Source organism: Xyrauchen texanus, chromosome 47, assembly GCF_025860055.1.
Source record: "Xyrauchen texanus isolate HMW12.3.18 chromosome 47, RBS_HiC_50CHRs, whole genome shotgun sequence".
Taxonomy (NCBI): Eukaryota; Metazoa; Chordata; class Actinopteri; order Cypriniformes; family Catostomidae; genus Xyrauchen; species Xyrauchen texanus.
In genome coordinates, this window is record NC_068322.1 from 7261151 (window position 1) to 7277677 (window position 16527).

The 16527-nt window shown below is 39.0% G+C and overlaps 1 protein-coding gene across 2 annotated transcripts in view; it reads right to left on the minus strand.

The window, feature by feature from the left end:
* LOC127639181 (metallophosphoesterase domain-containing protein 1) overlaps nt 1–16527 on the minus strand; it is a 56859-nt gene that overhangs the window by 27287 nt on the left and 13045 nt on the right. The window contains exon 4 of one of the 2 annotated variants that reach the window (XM_052121075.1): nt 11861–12083. In XM_052121075.1, coding sequence (XP_051977035.1) covers nt 11861–12083 — 223 coding nt within the window. Of the gene's footprint in view, nt 1–11857; nt 12084–16527 lie in introns of both variants that reach the window. The other variant, XM_052121074.1, reaches the window with a different exon arrangement.

The window sequence follows — 16527 nt, forward strand, 5'->3', positions numbered from 1 at the left end:
CATTATGCACGGAGAGACATGGATTTTCAGTCCTATAGAATTAAACTGTTGATTTTTTTTGTGTTCCGATGTGTGGATTACTGCTTTTCACCAACATGTAAAAACAAAAAATATGGGGATTTCACATACTGTGAACACAGAATGTGCAGGGGTACTAAAATGATGTGTAAGACATGCAATCCCGCTACGAAATTCATTAAGTGAATTAATTTTTCCTTCTATTTTCTTCACATTGGAAATAGCTGCTGCTAAGACACTTGGAAAAGAGTGAGGACAGTGCTAGGAGAGTGCACTCAGTGTCTGCACGATCTTGTGTGTGCACGTGACTGCACCTTGGTGCGTCCAGTATATTATGTGCTCGCACATCTTTGCAATCTAAATAGAATCGTGCTCGCTCGTCGGTTAGAATACTTCGTTCGCTCAGTGTAATTGTTGTGTTTTCTCACTTGTCGTTTTCTTGCACTAATGTTATAAATGCAGCACTGGTCCAACTGGGCAAGTGACAGTTCTGGCCCGAATCTCTCTCACATTGGCCCCGGGCCATCTGGCAGTCCTTATTGTCAAGCCCTGAAATGCATCCCTTAGTTATCATGAACTAACAAAAAACTATATTTTTAAACAGCATTTATAAATGTTATAAATAATTCATAAAAAGACAGTTGTTTATTGTTGGTTAATATAATTAAAAAATATGTTAGCTTATATTACCATATCTAACTTATAATGTTATAAATGTATTTGTTTATTTTAAATATAATATTAACCAAGGTTAATAAGTTCTGTAAAAGTATTGTTCATTGTTAGTTCATGTTAATGTCTTTAACAAATATTAATGACCATGGAGTTCGGTCCCTTGTCACTGCCAATGCTCCTTGACCCTCCCATGGCTCCCTGCTCCAAGCCCTCCACGGCTCCCTGCTCCAAGCTCTCCACGGCTCCCTGCTCCAAGCCCTCCACGGCTCCCTGCTCCAAGCCCTCCACGGCTCCCTGCTCCAAGCCCTCCACGGCTCCCTGCTCCAAGCTCTCCACGGCTCCCTGCTCCAAGCCCTCCACGGCTCCCTGCTCAAAGCCCTCAATGGCTCCCAGGACTCTGTCTTCCCTGGCTCCGCTCTTTGAACCACACGTGGCTCCGCCTACCTTTTCTTTGCCCCTCAGGCATCTCCTGGGTCTGCCTCCCATGGCTCCACCCATCTAACCTCCCCTTGCCTTCGTCATGCATCCCTCGGCTCTCGACGAGTAATTAGTCAGAGTACTCACGTAGACAAAATGACCAAAATGACCATCCCTGGTGTTAAGCCATTTAAATATAGTTTAATACAGCTGGAATGCATTCTAAGAATCACTTCAGACATAATGGGTTTTGTAGGTTCACAAAGGCATAACGATGCCTTCATATAATTGTATTTGTGTTAATGTGCTCCTTTATAAGTCATTAGAATGTCTCAGACACTAAATGGTGGAAAAAATAGCTGCCACATTCTTTGAGTTTGACCACATAAGCAATTTGAACAATCTTCAACAGCTGTGTGAATAAAAATAAATAACTCTGGTCCAGAAGAAAGAGACAGCAAGAGGTAATGAGCAGGAGAGGGAGTTAAAATGTAGAAACTGTGGTAGCACACTGGAAAAGGGACCACAAAAGTGTTTGTCTGGGATTGCGGTACAGCTAAAATCACCGGCTAATTCTGCCTGTAAAACTGCTGGACATTTATTTTCCCCATCCTCTTCCCTCTCTTTCCCACAGAGTGATAGTTGCCTTAGCAACCGTGGCAAATCTTCCTTTTCTCAAACAGATGTCCCATTTAGTTGGAAATTAGAATGTGTAAAAACCCAGGAGACTCAAATTATTTCCAAGTTCTCCGGGAGGAGGGAGAGAAGAGAAGAGGAGCGGTGAAAAGAAAGGAGTGGCAAGGAAAGGAGAGAACGAGAAAGAGAGGGAGGGAGAGGGTTACATATCCTCCTCCTCAGCAACTGTGAAAGTGTGTTGATTAGCCATCGCTGTGGGGCAGCTAATTCTGATGCCCGACCGCACGCCACAGCCAGCTCTGAAGAGGCAGCAGACGGAAAAAGACACAGGAGAGGGAGGAAGGGATGAAAACAGGATGGATATGAGCCATTGTATACTTTGTCTTTTGCAGAACACGCTGTGTAATTTATTCTCTGATTATATTTTTCATTTTAAGTGACATTCAGATGGCGATTGTGACTTGATAATCAGACAGCGCTGTTTGAAAGACCAGTATATCTGGTCATGGGATGCTATGCTCTGTCCCTACCAGGCTTCTTAATTAGCTTATCCAAAAAGTAAAGAATAAGGCCACCAGGTAGACCAGCACAAAACCAGCTGTAACTGGCAAAAACAAGCTTGGACAAGCATGGAAATTCATGCTAGTCTAAGCTGGACTTTTGAGCAGAGACAGCAAGTGAGAAAGACAGAGATAGAAACTGAATTATCTCGTCTGTTTTGCAGGTTAAAAAAAATAAATCAGTGTTTATGAGCTGTAAAGAAATCCCCAAGAGCCATGTGTGCTCACATATGTGTGAACACACACACATAAACACAAAGTGAGGGAGGAGTTTACGCCTTGGAGACCAATTTACAGGTAATGTACTGCCGAGGCATGAAACCTCACATTGTCTTTCTTTTAATAAAAATGTCTCTACTCTCCTATCTCTATCCTATGCAGATAGTTGATGAAGAGACGGATAGCAGGCAGAAAAGGATGGTGAACTGGAATATTTGGTCTGCAAGAAAGGCCTGAGTCCAGTCAATGTTTCCCAATGTATCGAAGTACAGTATATTGAGCAATGCATTAAGCGTCAACCTCAGCTGCACATTTCACACAAGTCAAGCATTGTAACACAGCACTCAAAGTTCAAACAATGTCAACTTCAACCTTGTTTGCTACTAGTATTTCAAAGTGCAGCCAATGATTCCCGGAAAATTTCCCCTGTATTGGAGTCAGAAATGAATAAATGGTTGCCAACATAAATGAAAAAAATGCCACAAATATTTTAAATGTGGGGCAAATAAGGCCACTGTTTTTTATGTTATTTAACATATGAAATATTCCATATTGTTCTATTCTTTCACTTTATGGGTTTAGACATCAGAGTGACCATTTCCATTAGTTTCATTAGATTCAAATGAAATGTTTGACAAGAATAGATAACACGCTGTGTTATCAAAGACAGTATAGAATGAGACAGGTCACTCAAAAAATCTGAGAAATTGTAACACTGTCAGCTTTAGGAATGGAAGTCACACCTAACAGTTAAAAGAGCCAGTCACTATTTCTGTCAGTTTTCACTGACAGTGTGCAAATGCATTAGATGGACCAACTTGGTGCTTTTAGAGGGTAATCTGAGCTAAAGGAGCACAATTTATAATATGACTGTTGTAAATTGTTTGATCATAATCTTGACCAACCATTTTAGAGATTTAGATCTTTCCTCATTTAAAGGAATAGTTCACCCAAAAATGAAAATTCTCTCATTATTTGCTCACCCTCATGCCATCCCGATGCGTATGACTTTCTTTCTTCTGCAAAACACAAACGAAGATTTTTTGTGAATGGTGATCAGAATACAGAAAGGTGAAAAAGGACATAAAGGCAGCATAAAAGTAATCCAAATGACTCTAATGATTAAATCCATGTCCTCAGAAGTGATATGATGTGTGGGTGAGAAACAGATCAATATGTAAGTCCTTATTAACATGCAGAGCTGAAATATTTTTCTACAAATCTCTTCTGCAGACAAAAGAAAGTCATACACATCTGGGATGGCATGAGGGAGAGTAAATAATAGGAGAATTATTATTTTTGGATGAACTGTCCTTTTAAGGACAGATAGATAAGAGCTCTACTTTTATCCTGCTTGATAAAATAGAGAAATAAAATCGCTGCCCGGAAATGTTACAAACATGGCCAACAAGTGACCTGACTTGCCTTAAAGGGACTTTGATGTTATATATAATATGTTATATAAATAAATGCCCTCATTCAGTAAAACATTCCCCTGAAAATCCATTTCTGGAGGTTAATATCACCCCTTAATAAAAAGGTTCATTTCTGACACTGGCCTGTTTATTAAGTGAGAGGTATCAGTGCAAAAATGTAATGTTATAAGTTATAACCTCAAATATATACTACCTCTTTGCTTTGATTTCACAGTTTTCACTACATCTCCCACTTTCTTGCTACCTAGCAATCTCGTAAACTCGCCTTACAAATTGTGAAATAAATATACAATATCATAGTTTTAAAAACACATAAGCGCAGACACACCAAAGAATTATAATAAAAAAGTAACAAAATTCTCTAAAAACATTCAAACAAACTTAAACAGACAAGGTCTGGCAACTTATCTGTGTTAAGAAAGGCTAACTCAAGTGTGTCAAATTGTGAGGGGTCTTCGTGACAGGACTAGGACGTTCATATACCCCCCTCTCCCTCAGGCCTCTCAGGTGTTAATTGAGGAGGTCCTCCTGTGGCCAGCCCTACATAGCCGAAGCACTGAGCTCTTTACCCGCAGGGAGATATGACTGATACGGTACTAATCTCTCTCCTCTCTCCTCATATCACTCTCCACATCAGCCGCCACTTTAATTAATTCACATAGACGTGCTGACAAGGTCAAGCAGTTAAATACACTGTTTTCGATATCTGCTGCCACACCGGCCTCTTCTTCTCGATCATTAGGCTTAGTTTCCTTGTTCCTCCTCGCCTCCCTTTTAAATCGCTCCCTCCATCCACACGAAGGGCCGGTCATTAGCAATTCATGGCGTGTCCCCTTCATCAGCCATGAGGAGTCATCAAACAACAAGGCAGGTACAGAAGAGAAGAGGAAGCATTTCCTCTCTGTCTTTTACATTACTTTCTTTTTTTTTTTTGTTTTGATGAGCTACATTAATTGGGCCACTGCAAAGGAGAAGCAAATCCATAATAATTAAAAAATCTAATTATAGAGTCTTTTACATCTCTGCCATTAATTATTCCTCATGGAGTCACTGGATAGTGAACATTTCTTCTGTTTTTCTTTCACTTACACGGGAGGAAAAAAGGAAGAGTTTTACTGGCCCTTCTGTATCCACTCCTCTTTTCTCTCTCTGTTCTCCTCCTCTCTTCATCCTTCTCAGAGGGAGGACAAACTTTGCGATGGCCACCATTGATCTTAAACAACATCATTAAAATCACTTAGCACGCTTGTTTAAATCTAAGACACACACACACACACACACACACACACACACACACACACACACACACACACACACACACACACACACACACACACACACACACACACAGAGAGAGAGAGAGAGAGAGAGAGAGAGAGAGAGAGAGAGAGAGAGAAGGATAAATTGGCAACCACAGTTGTTTCGGAAAGAAAAATCACAAAAGGGACGTGTTTAATATCTCGATAGTTTCTCCAAGACAGAAATGAGATTAAATGGAGAGCAAATTTATCTTAAATCTCCATCTTGTGAGATTCTTCTCTAGAGTAATCTCACCTGTATGTCCTGTTGAGTTTCTAAGCTGCGAGGGTATTTTATGAGAAACATCTGAGACTGAGTTGATACTTGATACTAGTTATGAAACATAACTAAGAACTACTTTGTCTCCTAAGCAATGAAAGAGAAACTTTTGAGCAATGCAATTTTCCTCTGGGTGGACGGTTTGGGATCATCTGCCTTGGCTTAAAAATGCCCTGCTGTGTTGTGTGTAACTGCGTAAGAAGTCTCCCGCTGCCACCCAGAGCAGAAGGATGAGAAAAAGACAGAAACTGATAGACAAAAAAAAAAAAAACAGTTTACAGTTAATCTCCTTGATTTTCTGCTTGTTTCAGCAGACTGTCCACAATCTGTCCCAGTTTACATTGCATTTATTTCTCTGTACACTCTGTATGAGCTAGCTGCACAATTCTGGATAAATTGAGAATCACAATTTTTGTTGCTTATAATAAAAATCATGATTCATTTACGATTTGGAAGAATTTTTATTTTATTTTATTTCAGTGATTTACAAAACCTGAACATTTGGCTACTAAACAAAGCAACCAGGGGCAGTGCTTGACCATTTTGACTTGGGTGGGGGTGCTTGCAGGGAGGGAGCAACTTTATTACACCTTAAATGCCTCCTGTATACATCTAAAACATAATTTGCTGTTTTAATATTTGCAGACATGCAGTTTTATAAATTCACCAAATTTGAGTGAAAATTTTTTAATTGTAATTTTAAAATATATAAACAAACAGGCTCATGAAAAATGTTTCAATTAGTTAATACACCCTAACATTCTGATTTTACCCACAATCTTTAAGCCATGTTGCCATGATGTTCTTTAAAGTGACTAATGCAGTAACAGTCTTGGGTAAAATGAAAGATAGGCTACACCAAGATTTTTTTATTATAATTTAAGCAGTAGGCTATATTCAGCATGTACAGATCTTATAAATGGTCACCATTTCCTTCAAGATACTTTTAAGAATTTTTAAATTCACTAGTTCATTTTAAATGCAGCTGTCTTTCAATTTCTATGAGTTTAAAAACTTGCATGCGTCGAAGTTAAGTGACCAATAAGATGGCTTTAATAGGTTTATGTAATACGCATTCCTTATTGAGTGCGCTTGGTGTGCGCCGCTTATAAGAGAATGCTGTTGCTAATTTTAAATGGGGTTCATAAAGACATTGGTATAAAGACAAACCATTTAGTGCTTCTCTTGCATTACGTTTACAAGAGAAGCAGCAGGATCAAATCTGTAGCTTTGTTCTCTCTCTCCCTTGGTGAGATGCACGTTTGCTTTTATTCTTGCATCTGTAACAGCAGTACCAGTATTAATCTGTATATATTATTAGGTGCATTGATGTGGTAAGCTTATTGTATAAGAGCTTTTCTCACTGAAGGTAAGGCGTTTATTTCGGCTTTAGTGGGATGATTTATAAGGGGTCCAATTTTATGTTTTTAAGTGTATTCATTATATGTTTGCCATTGCAGGTGCGGTGTGCCCCTGTATAATGCTAGCTGCTGTTTCTTCCTACATGTTTGTTTACTTCTGTTCCTGCATGCTGTTTCATCAGAGTCGCTTCTTTGTTTTACCAAACTTGTTGCTCTACATTTGTCTTGTTTCTGCATTGTACAGTGTAAAACATTAAAGACAGTGGGGGGAAAAATACCTAATTATAAATAACATAAGTATGTACTGTATGTTGATCCAGAAATGAAAATCTGATGGATCCACATACAAAAAAATATTTTATAATGAATGCTTGCCAAATATGAGCGATCTGTAACAGGTTGGGCTCAGTCAGATCCAGATCGGGTTTTGTGATAACAGTGTGGGAAAGTGCACTATAAAAGTAACTTAACTTAAACTTACATTTACACCAGCACGTACTGTATAATCCACATTACATAGAATTGAAACTGGAGCTGGCAGGTCCAAAGATGCAAAACTAATGCTGAACTTCTACCATATCTCCAGATGTTGTTGGCTCATTATTTGTTTGACATTTGGTTTCTCCTACCCATGCTCTCTGGAGACGACAATTAGGTTAAAAAATATATGACTATATCATACAGGCATAAAACATTGAACTCAAACAGTGAACGCTTGTTGTAGCTGAAGAATTATGCCTAAATCTCTCTGATGGGCTTTCAGCGCTCGTAAGGGTCCATCTGAAAATTCCACCCACAGCACAAAAACGTTTGAGGTGACCAAGAATTCAATCATTAATGAATTCAATTAAAGTGTAAGTTGTGCATTCAATTTACAAACTTTAGAATGTGTAAAAGAGTTAAGACAGAACATGCAAGGCAGTTGCATTGAACACATGGACACCACTGACGTTTTAGCACAGTGTGCAGACTTATCAGATCTCTTATGAACCATAGGCGAATATTTAATCAATATTGAAATTAAATTAAACTTTACCCTGCTAAATTATATAATGCAGTCATAATGCATTGATGTTTTGTTTATATATAATTTGATTGGTCTATTTATTATGATGTGGGTTCACAACCCTCAGTGGGATGGAAAATGAGAATACCACCCTTACCATTCTACCATTCCAATTTAGGGGTGCCAATGTGGCTCAGGCCTATTGACATGTGGGGACTGGATAGTGAATAGCACTGAAAAGGAAAGTGCTAAAGTGAATTAAAAAGCGAAATGAGGAAAAAAAAGTTAATAAAGAGTTCTATGTTAACTTGGTGTTACACTGGTAAATATGCTTTTAAAAAAAACACAGCACTTACACATCGCACAGATCCATTATTTGTGTCCCGTCTGCTTCTATTAACAGCTGTGTCTAAAATAATATCACAACAAGAGGGGCATTTTGACTAAAAATAGAGCATTTGGCTGTTCATGCATGCAGCTGCATTCATCAAAGGACATGAGCGCACGGGCAGACATACGCATGTGAGCGTTTGAAAGTAGCCAGCTGAAAGCAAACAGCGTGTGAAGTCAGATCTTGATTCTGCCTGTAGTTTAGCATCGGTAGCTATTAAAATATTGAACTGAGCAGAGTTTTCATGCCCCCCTTAGCCAGTCATCACGGCACCCTGCAGTGAGCTAGACTAACGTCTTTGCCTGTTGCGTTTCCTATTAATTCAGCATCTTGTGCAGGAGCACTGTTTTTAAATGCCAAATGAAGTTCAAAAGAACTTCACCCTTTAAAACAGTGAAACCTCTCGAAGTGAATTTCAAAATTAAAATTGACCACCTTACAAAGGCATGCCAAAGGAACATTAGCATACATGATCGTACATGATCGAATTAATCGTTGTCATTTAGGAATAAGTTTATGTGGGTGTCTGAATCGAGATTGTGATCTTTTAACGATTAATCGTGCAGCTCTAGTATGAGCTAACGATTTCTAACAATTTTGCCATCTATTATTTCGACTTGTCATGAGTCATTTTATGTCAATAATTCCAATAAAAGTTGCCAAAAATGTCACTATGTGTAATCCCGTTTTATCACACTCCTTGTATATAACGCCAAACCATCACAAACATATTCTCTGCCAAAAACATCTGGATGATCGCTGCATTTATATGCAATCTCGTTCTCATCTCCTGTGTTTAAATGGTAGCACTTTTCTCAGTTACCCAGTAGCAGCTTCCCACTGAAGAATGCAGGGCAGGTCATGCAGGAAGTGTGTGTATTTACATGTGCACACTACACATCATCATTGCTTGTCACTGTGTCAGTGAGTAACTGTCCGTGTATACACAGTAGATGGAGGGAAAAGTTTAAGCCCTGTGTGTTTGTGTGGGCAGGTTTAAGTGGTTTACGAGGACATTATTTAGGTTACAAACTGGTAATTACAAGGGCATTATGCAATAAATGTGGTTTAAGAGGACATTTCTAGTGTCCCCATAATTCAAATCACTTAAAAAAAAAAACATACTAAATGCTGTTTTTTGAAAATGTAAAAATGCAGAAAGTTTAAAATACAGTATAAAAATAATGTCTATGGAGAGTCCTCATAAGAATAGCCACGTGTGTGTGTGTGTGTGTGTGTGTGTGTGTGTGTGTGAGCGTGTATTTATCACTTTGTGGGGACCAAATGTCCCCATAAGGATAGTAAAACCCGAAATTTTTGACCTTGTGGGGACATTTTGTCGGTCCCCATGAGGAAAACAGCTTATAAATCATACTAAATTATGTTTTTTGAAAATGTAAAAATGCAGAAAGTTTTCTGTGAGGGTTAGGTTTAGGGGTAGGGTTAGGTTTAGGGGATAGAATATAAAGTTTGTACAATATAAAAACCATTATGTCTATGGAAAGTCCCCATAAAACATGGAAACACAACATATGTGTGTGTGTGTGTGTGTGTGTGTGTGTGTGTGTGTGTGTGTGTGTGTGTGTGTGTGTGTGTGTGCGCGCGTGTCTTGGCTTCAAGCGATATGTGCTGTGGGTCCTACACATTGTTTGTGCTTCACGTTCTCTGAAAAGGACAGCCATCCTTAATACTTCATCCACCCACACCAGCTCACACACAGACACATACACTTGCACACAAATAAGCACGAACGCACCACGCGTCCCTGCTTTTGCCGATCTGCGGATGACAAATGACTTGTAAACTTGCATTAGCGTCAGCAGAACACAAAACATGCCACATGTTTCCCCATGCAGTTCTTTTCATTCCAGAATCACTGCACTACAAATAGTCAGGGTTTAGGAAAGAAAGCAGAGTGCCAAGATCACATTTAGGCCGGTAAAGAAGAAAGAGAGAGAATTTGTATGCAGATGGATTCAGAGAAACTCAAATAAGGAATGACATTACAAGATGTGTTTGAATTGCTATCAGTGACCCCACAAGCAGGTCAAAGGAAGGGCGAGTCTTCAGCCAGACAAAGACATGCTCCGTCTAGCTTTTATAACATAAGAACGTGTTTGGTCTGAATGGGCCGTAACATTCTCAGTCCAGATTTTTTAGCACATGATTGTGTTTCTTCTGACCATTCTCCATCTAGCTTTTTTTAAATGCAAGAATGTGTTCATCCTGAATAGCCCCTAACATGATTTTTTTAATACAAGATCATATGTGATATGAATGGCCCCTAACATGCCTTCATACATCTTTGTTTTAGCTGTAAGGTGCATAATATAGTATAGTTCTAGTATGAAATACCTTTCCTACAATTATGCCTTATTTTATTCAATGCACAAATAGCTGTAATTTGCCAAAAAAAAAGAAAAGAAATGAGAAACTCCCAAAAGAGATTCCTCTTGCACATTTTTACTGAAAGGCTCAAGAGGTGACACGAATGGTGAAGACAGGGGACACGGGAATTAAACTGATGTCGCTGTGGTCTCCAGCACATTACCAGGTGCAAGACTGGATAGACAGATAGATGAAGAGGTAGAGAATGAAACAATGAAGTGATAAAAAGATGGGCGACTCTACAGAGCTCAGTCCACAAAGCCGGCAATTTCACCAGAACAAAATCTCCATGGAGACAAGATTTTTGCCATTCTGCCCCAGTGTGGAGGAGCTTCCCAGACTCTACAGTGACAGGAGACAAATGGATGTAGGATGAGATGGACTGACAGGGAGAGAATAAAAAGAGAGACACACATTGTCTGACTTTACCTATGGTGGAACGCTATTACCAGATCTCAGCAGTGCTAATGTTTTATTAGATCTGTTTGGTTTAAACACACACAAACAAGCACACTGGCAACAAGATGAGTATTTCTGTAAGGACATATTGGAGCGGATTAATGCTAGTGGTTTTTAATCTAGCTCATGGGTTGACTGCTGTACACATTGTCAGAGTTACGAGACCCCCCACACACTTATCATCGTTGTGATCTTAGCCTGTTTTATAGGGATTGTAATATGTGCAGCACCTGCCTGTCAGTAAACACACCTGAGGCAGGCTACACACAAACATACACACAACCTTCTACATACAGTGGGGTACAAAATTCCAAAACCACATTGAAAATGTGGCATTTTGTCATTTAAACCTGGAAATATTTTTTTTTGTTCATATTTGTCTTTTCATCATGTTTTACTATTCTTTTGAGTATTTTTTAAAAACAGTTTCACAGGTTTAGAGACAAACACACACTGCTAATTGGGGACCAGTGTATGTAAGCCCTTGCACTGAGGTAAATCACAGGACATGGAAGCTGGCAAAAGAAGTGTTAACGAGAGAAAAACACAGAATGAGAGAAGGAGCAAAAACTAAGGAAGACTTGAGGGGAAAGGGACAACATAACAACATATGGTGACAAACACAGTGACAGAAAGGAGAGAAAGACTTGATAAAGCGAGCGAGAGAGAGAGAGAGAGAGAGAGAGAGAGAGAAGAGAGAGAGTGAAACTCACCACGGTGAGCCGTAGATACGGAAACCCCTGACGGTAACATCAGAGTCTTGCAGGTAGATGCAGTTGGTGAGCAGGGATTGCACATTCTCATAGTTCTCCGGCTTGAGTTTGGAGGCTGAAGGAAAGTAGTAGAAATCCTGCTTTATCAGGTCTGCCATGAACTCTTGATCAAACGTCAGCTCATGGTTCCCGGCTATAACGATTTTGATCTCGTAGGGCAGAGTGCCTGTGGAAAGAGCAAACATCTGTCACGATATGGTGTCATTATGAAGGCTACATTAACGATGAAAGTGAAATTAATATAATCTTTAATTTGCCATAAAACCATGACAGTAATTTTTTGCAATGTCGCCATCGAACATCATGTTAAAGGGTTAGTTCACCTAAAAATAAAAGTACTCATCATTTACTCATCCTCATGCCATCACAGATGGGTATGACTTTCTTTCTTCTGCAGAAAACAAACAAAGATTTTTAGAAGATTATCTCAGCTCTGTAGGTCCATACAATGCAAGTGTGATTTTTGGAGCTTCAAAAGGTCTTATTCACTTGCATTTTGAGGACATAAGGAGCTGAAATACTGTTCTTAAAATCTTTGTTTGTGTTCTGCTGAGAAAAAAAAAAGTCACACACATCTGGGATGGCATGAGGAGGAGTAAATGATGTGAGAATTTTAATTTTTGGGTGAACTATACCACCATTTATATACCACTATAACTACCATTTGTTGATACCAGGTATGAAGACATTCATGTTTGTTTATTTATAGCATATATTTTAGAGTTAAATTAAGTATATTCAGAAAAATCAGTATATTCAAGCTTGGAGTAAATAATATATGTTTGTCCCATCCACAAACACTTTTACCAGTGTATGTAAACTGGCGACTCTGAATGGCCAAGAGATTAAATGAACAGACAGACAAAGCACTATGATAACCGCGTTCTTGGCCTAACTAAAAACGATGACAAATTAATAAATAAATGTGCCAGTCAGCAATTCGAATTCATTAAGTCGTATAAAGTCGTATATATGATTAAAATTTGAATCTGCAGTAAAAGGTGTTAAATCGAGCTGAGAGTTCTACACTTTTATTGGTAGCTGAGAGCATAATCAAATGAGCTCAAATATGTACTAAACAAACACACAGGAGAGGAGTATAAAACACTGTGAATGACAGGCAGTAAAATTCTGTGGAAGTCTGCAGTCCTTTCTACAGAGTTCTACAGGCACAGATTCTGTGTGGGCCTGCCAGTAAGATACACCATTTTCATAGAGGCATAAAGTACTGGCACATTTGGTAACAGCGTCTGGAGTTTTTCAGCTAGCAGAATTTTGCAATACATCAGAACAGGATGCAGGACTCTTCAAGGACTTGCTTTCGGCTCCTTTCAGAAACAATGAAATTAATATGGGACTTAATAATTTTGACAAAGAATCCACAAATATTATTACTCTCCATTCCATCTCAGTCTCCATTTTTCACAGTTCTATAAAATGTTCACGGCGCTGGGGAGCGGACCTGTCCACGCCTGACAAACACAAAGACAGTCTGTCCCCACAAATCTCTTTTCTCCGAATCACTCTTCCCGCAGCCCTGCGGATCCAAGGCGAAATTACGCTAAACATCTGGACATGTTCCCTTTATTTGAAAAGTGTCATAAAAAAGATGAGATGCGTCAGGAAGTGTAAGGTTTGAGGTGTGATGGAGAGTTCAGTCAGCCTGTGTTTTGACAATTATGGCAATTAAATTGTGGGCGGGAAAGATTGGGGGGGTTGAGTGGTGGTGGGTGTTGAGAAAAATATGACAAGCGCGCACACACTTATGCATACATAGTGTGACTTACAAGCAGCTTGCCTGACACTTCACATACACACAGACACACACAATACTTCACATCACCTCTAAAAATCTGCAGCCATAAGCACAATTTTACCATCACAGGGAGATGATCATAAAAGTCTGAGAGGGACAGCAATAGAGTAAGTCCGTTGTGTGTGGCAGATGCTTCAGAAGTCTTGGGTGTTTAAAGCCTTCTTCCAAAGTCAAAGCTCTACTATCTTTTATAGTCTCCAACTCTCCTCCCTGCATGACACTTTTGTAATGCACTTCATACAGATCTTCCTTCCACCTCTATCTTTTGCTTTTCTCTACTGTAATCTGATATGATATCTTTGAATGCATGACAAACACTTCATAATGCAACATCAATTTGTCAGGCACCTGTCAATATACTGTAACCTCTTTATTACACGGCCCTCTGGAATTCTTGATTTTGATTGATCAATTTCTTATCGCATAATACAATTATTTGAAATCAAATCAATAGTTCCTGTCCATATATTTATTTGCAGGGTATGCAGCCATGTGTTTTTCAAAAGTGGGTTAGCACAAACTATGGTGTTTGGCATCTGCAGTGTTGCTCCCAAAAGCTGCTCAAACTACCATTCATGTTTTTGCACCAAAATAGGGAACATATCCGATAATGAAAGATTAAATAAATGTTTTACATCAGATTGCAGAGCCATAGCTAATGGAATGAAAGGTGATAACAGTTCTGTATTTTTTTCATATGAAAGGGGATCAGGGAACCCAGAATTCCTTGCTACAACCTTGTCAGAGGTTTGCCATGCGTCAAACATGCTGCACTCGATAGCAGTGCTTTTACATTTCATTCGCTCTCAATCATACACTTTACCTTTTCAATTTTTGTTGCAAAGTCCGAGAGCTTGACCAATCATCATATAGAGAAGCCAGGCTTCCTGACATGACACAAATACATAGATTGAAAGCCCTATGTCCATTAGGCAATCGGATGCAGATCCAGTGCAAATAGCGCTCATGAAGCTTCCATAAACTCCCAAAGAATCATGGTGTCTGGACAGGACTGTAAATGACATGTTTAGAGCCTCTTGTTTAATTAGCATTTATCTTTACTCCACTGAAATTGAATGATACATGTATCTGCTAAAGACTCGCACTGAAGCAGTGCTTTCACTGTCTTCTATGGACATATTCATGCAGAACAAAGTGGACTGTGTTACTTGAACGAACAGCTCAATAATGATATGTGATATTTTAAACTTTTATATGCAAAAGAAAAAAAAAAAAGTAAATGCACAGAGTAATGCTTAATTTGTGTACATTGTTTATATTTATTTGGGGTGATACGTCCCCTTTTTCTCAGATATGTCCACTTTTACGGACCTGAATTAGAAGAGCTTCTGGCCGGGATTTCAAAATTGCCAAAAATTTCTGGGATTTGGCTTTGTCTTCATTTTGAAGTGCTCTCTAGAGTCAGGCCTATCATTCTGTCCATTTGGTACAGCACATCATTTTTCATATTAACCATCTTAATGTGTCCTTATGTGATTTTTCTGGCTTTGAGCGGCAGTGCACACTTTGTCTGTCTCTCTCGCTCGCGCTGCATGTGTGAGAGAGATTACTAGAGTGCTCTACTGCTGTCAGACAGTAAAAAATAACAACACAATAACGTAAGGACACTTCCTTAAAGTACATTCCCAAACTCTCCAAATGATTAAATAGAACACCGGTTTCATCAGACTTGCCCATGCAGTCATTTTTAATGACTGAAAATGTTGACTACATCGAGACAATATTGAATTTACACCTTGTCAGGGAAAAGAAAGACTAATATGAAGGGAAGAAAAAGACCATGATGGAAATTTTACAACTCAGTTTGTCAGATATGTGTCTTTGACCTGTAAAGCTGGCACTTCAGTGTCAGGGGAAATGTTTTTTAAAAATTGCATTGAACAAGAACAGAGGTCAGGCCGTGAGGGGAGAGACAAGCACTGTGTCTCTATTCAAAACTATCCATTCGAAATATTATGTGACAAGAACAAACAGCCAAAGGAGAGCTTCTCATAAAAAGTACTGTAGAAGTACTGTTCATCTGGGCATGGCAGGAGTGAAAAGTGTGAAGCGGTAGAGTAAAATTGTATTAATGGCATCTGATCTTTGATGTTTTCTTCTGTTATGTGTCGGTGGCTTGATCACACTGTCATGGTTTATTTTGTGATTCCCTCCTCCTCTATATTCTCACAACATAAAATAATTTGTAATGTGCCTCTTCATATCCAAAAAAGATAACTATTCCATATTGTGTTTATGGTGTGTGCCATCAGTTTCCAGTACATGTGTAGGCACTGCAAATGTGTGAAATCTCCCGGTACATATGTTCCTCTCTGTGCACTCATTGCTCTTCCTCCCCTCCCCTCCCTCTCTCTCTCTCTCATATAGATTCCACAAACGGCCTGGCTTCTTCAAAGGTAAAATTGCAGAGAGAATCACCATTTTACAATGGAGTCATTCTCATAGAAACACAAAGCAAAAAAAAAACAAAAAAAAAAAGAAGAAGAAGAAGAAGAAGAAGAAAAAGTCTTTGGAAGCAATCAATCACACAAATACAAAATGCCAGAAAGAGGGAGGATGAAAAAGAAAGACGAGACCACCGCTTTTGTGATGTGAGGGAGTGGGGAAACAATATGGCAAAAAAAAAGAATGATGATTTTTCTCCAAACACTGAATCCGGACACATGGCCGAATGTGCGCTGCTAGTTGTTATTAGTCTCTATCTTCTTGGGCCCTTTGTCTTTGATTTCAAAAGCACTTTCAAGCTGACAATACCTTAAATTTCACTGTAAAT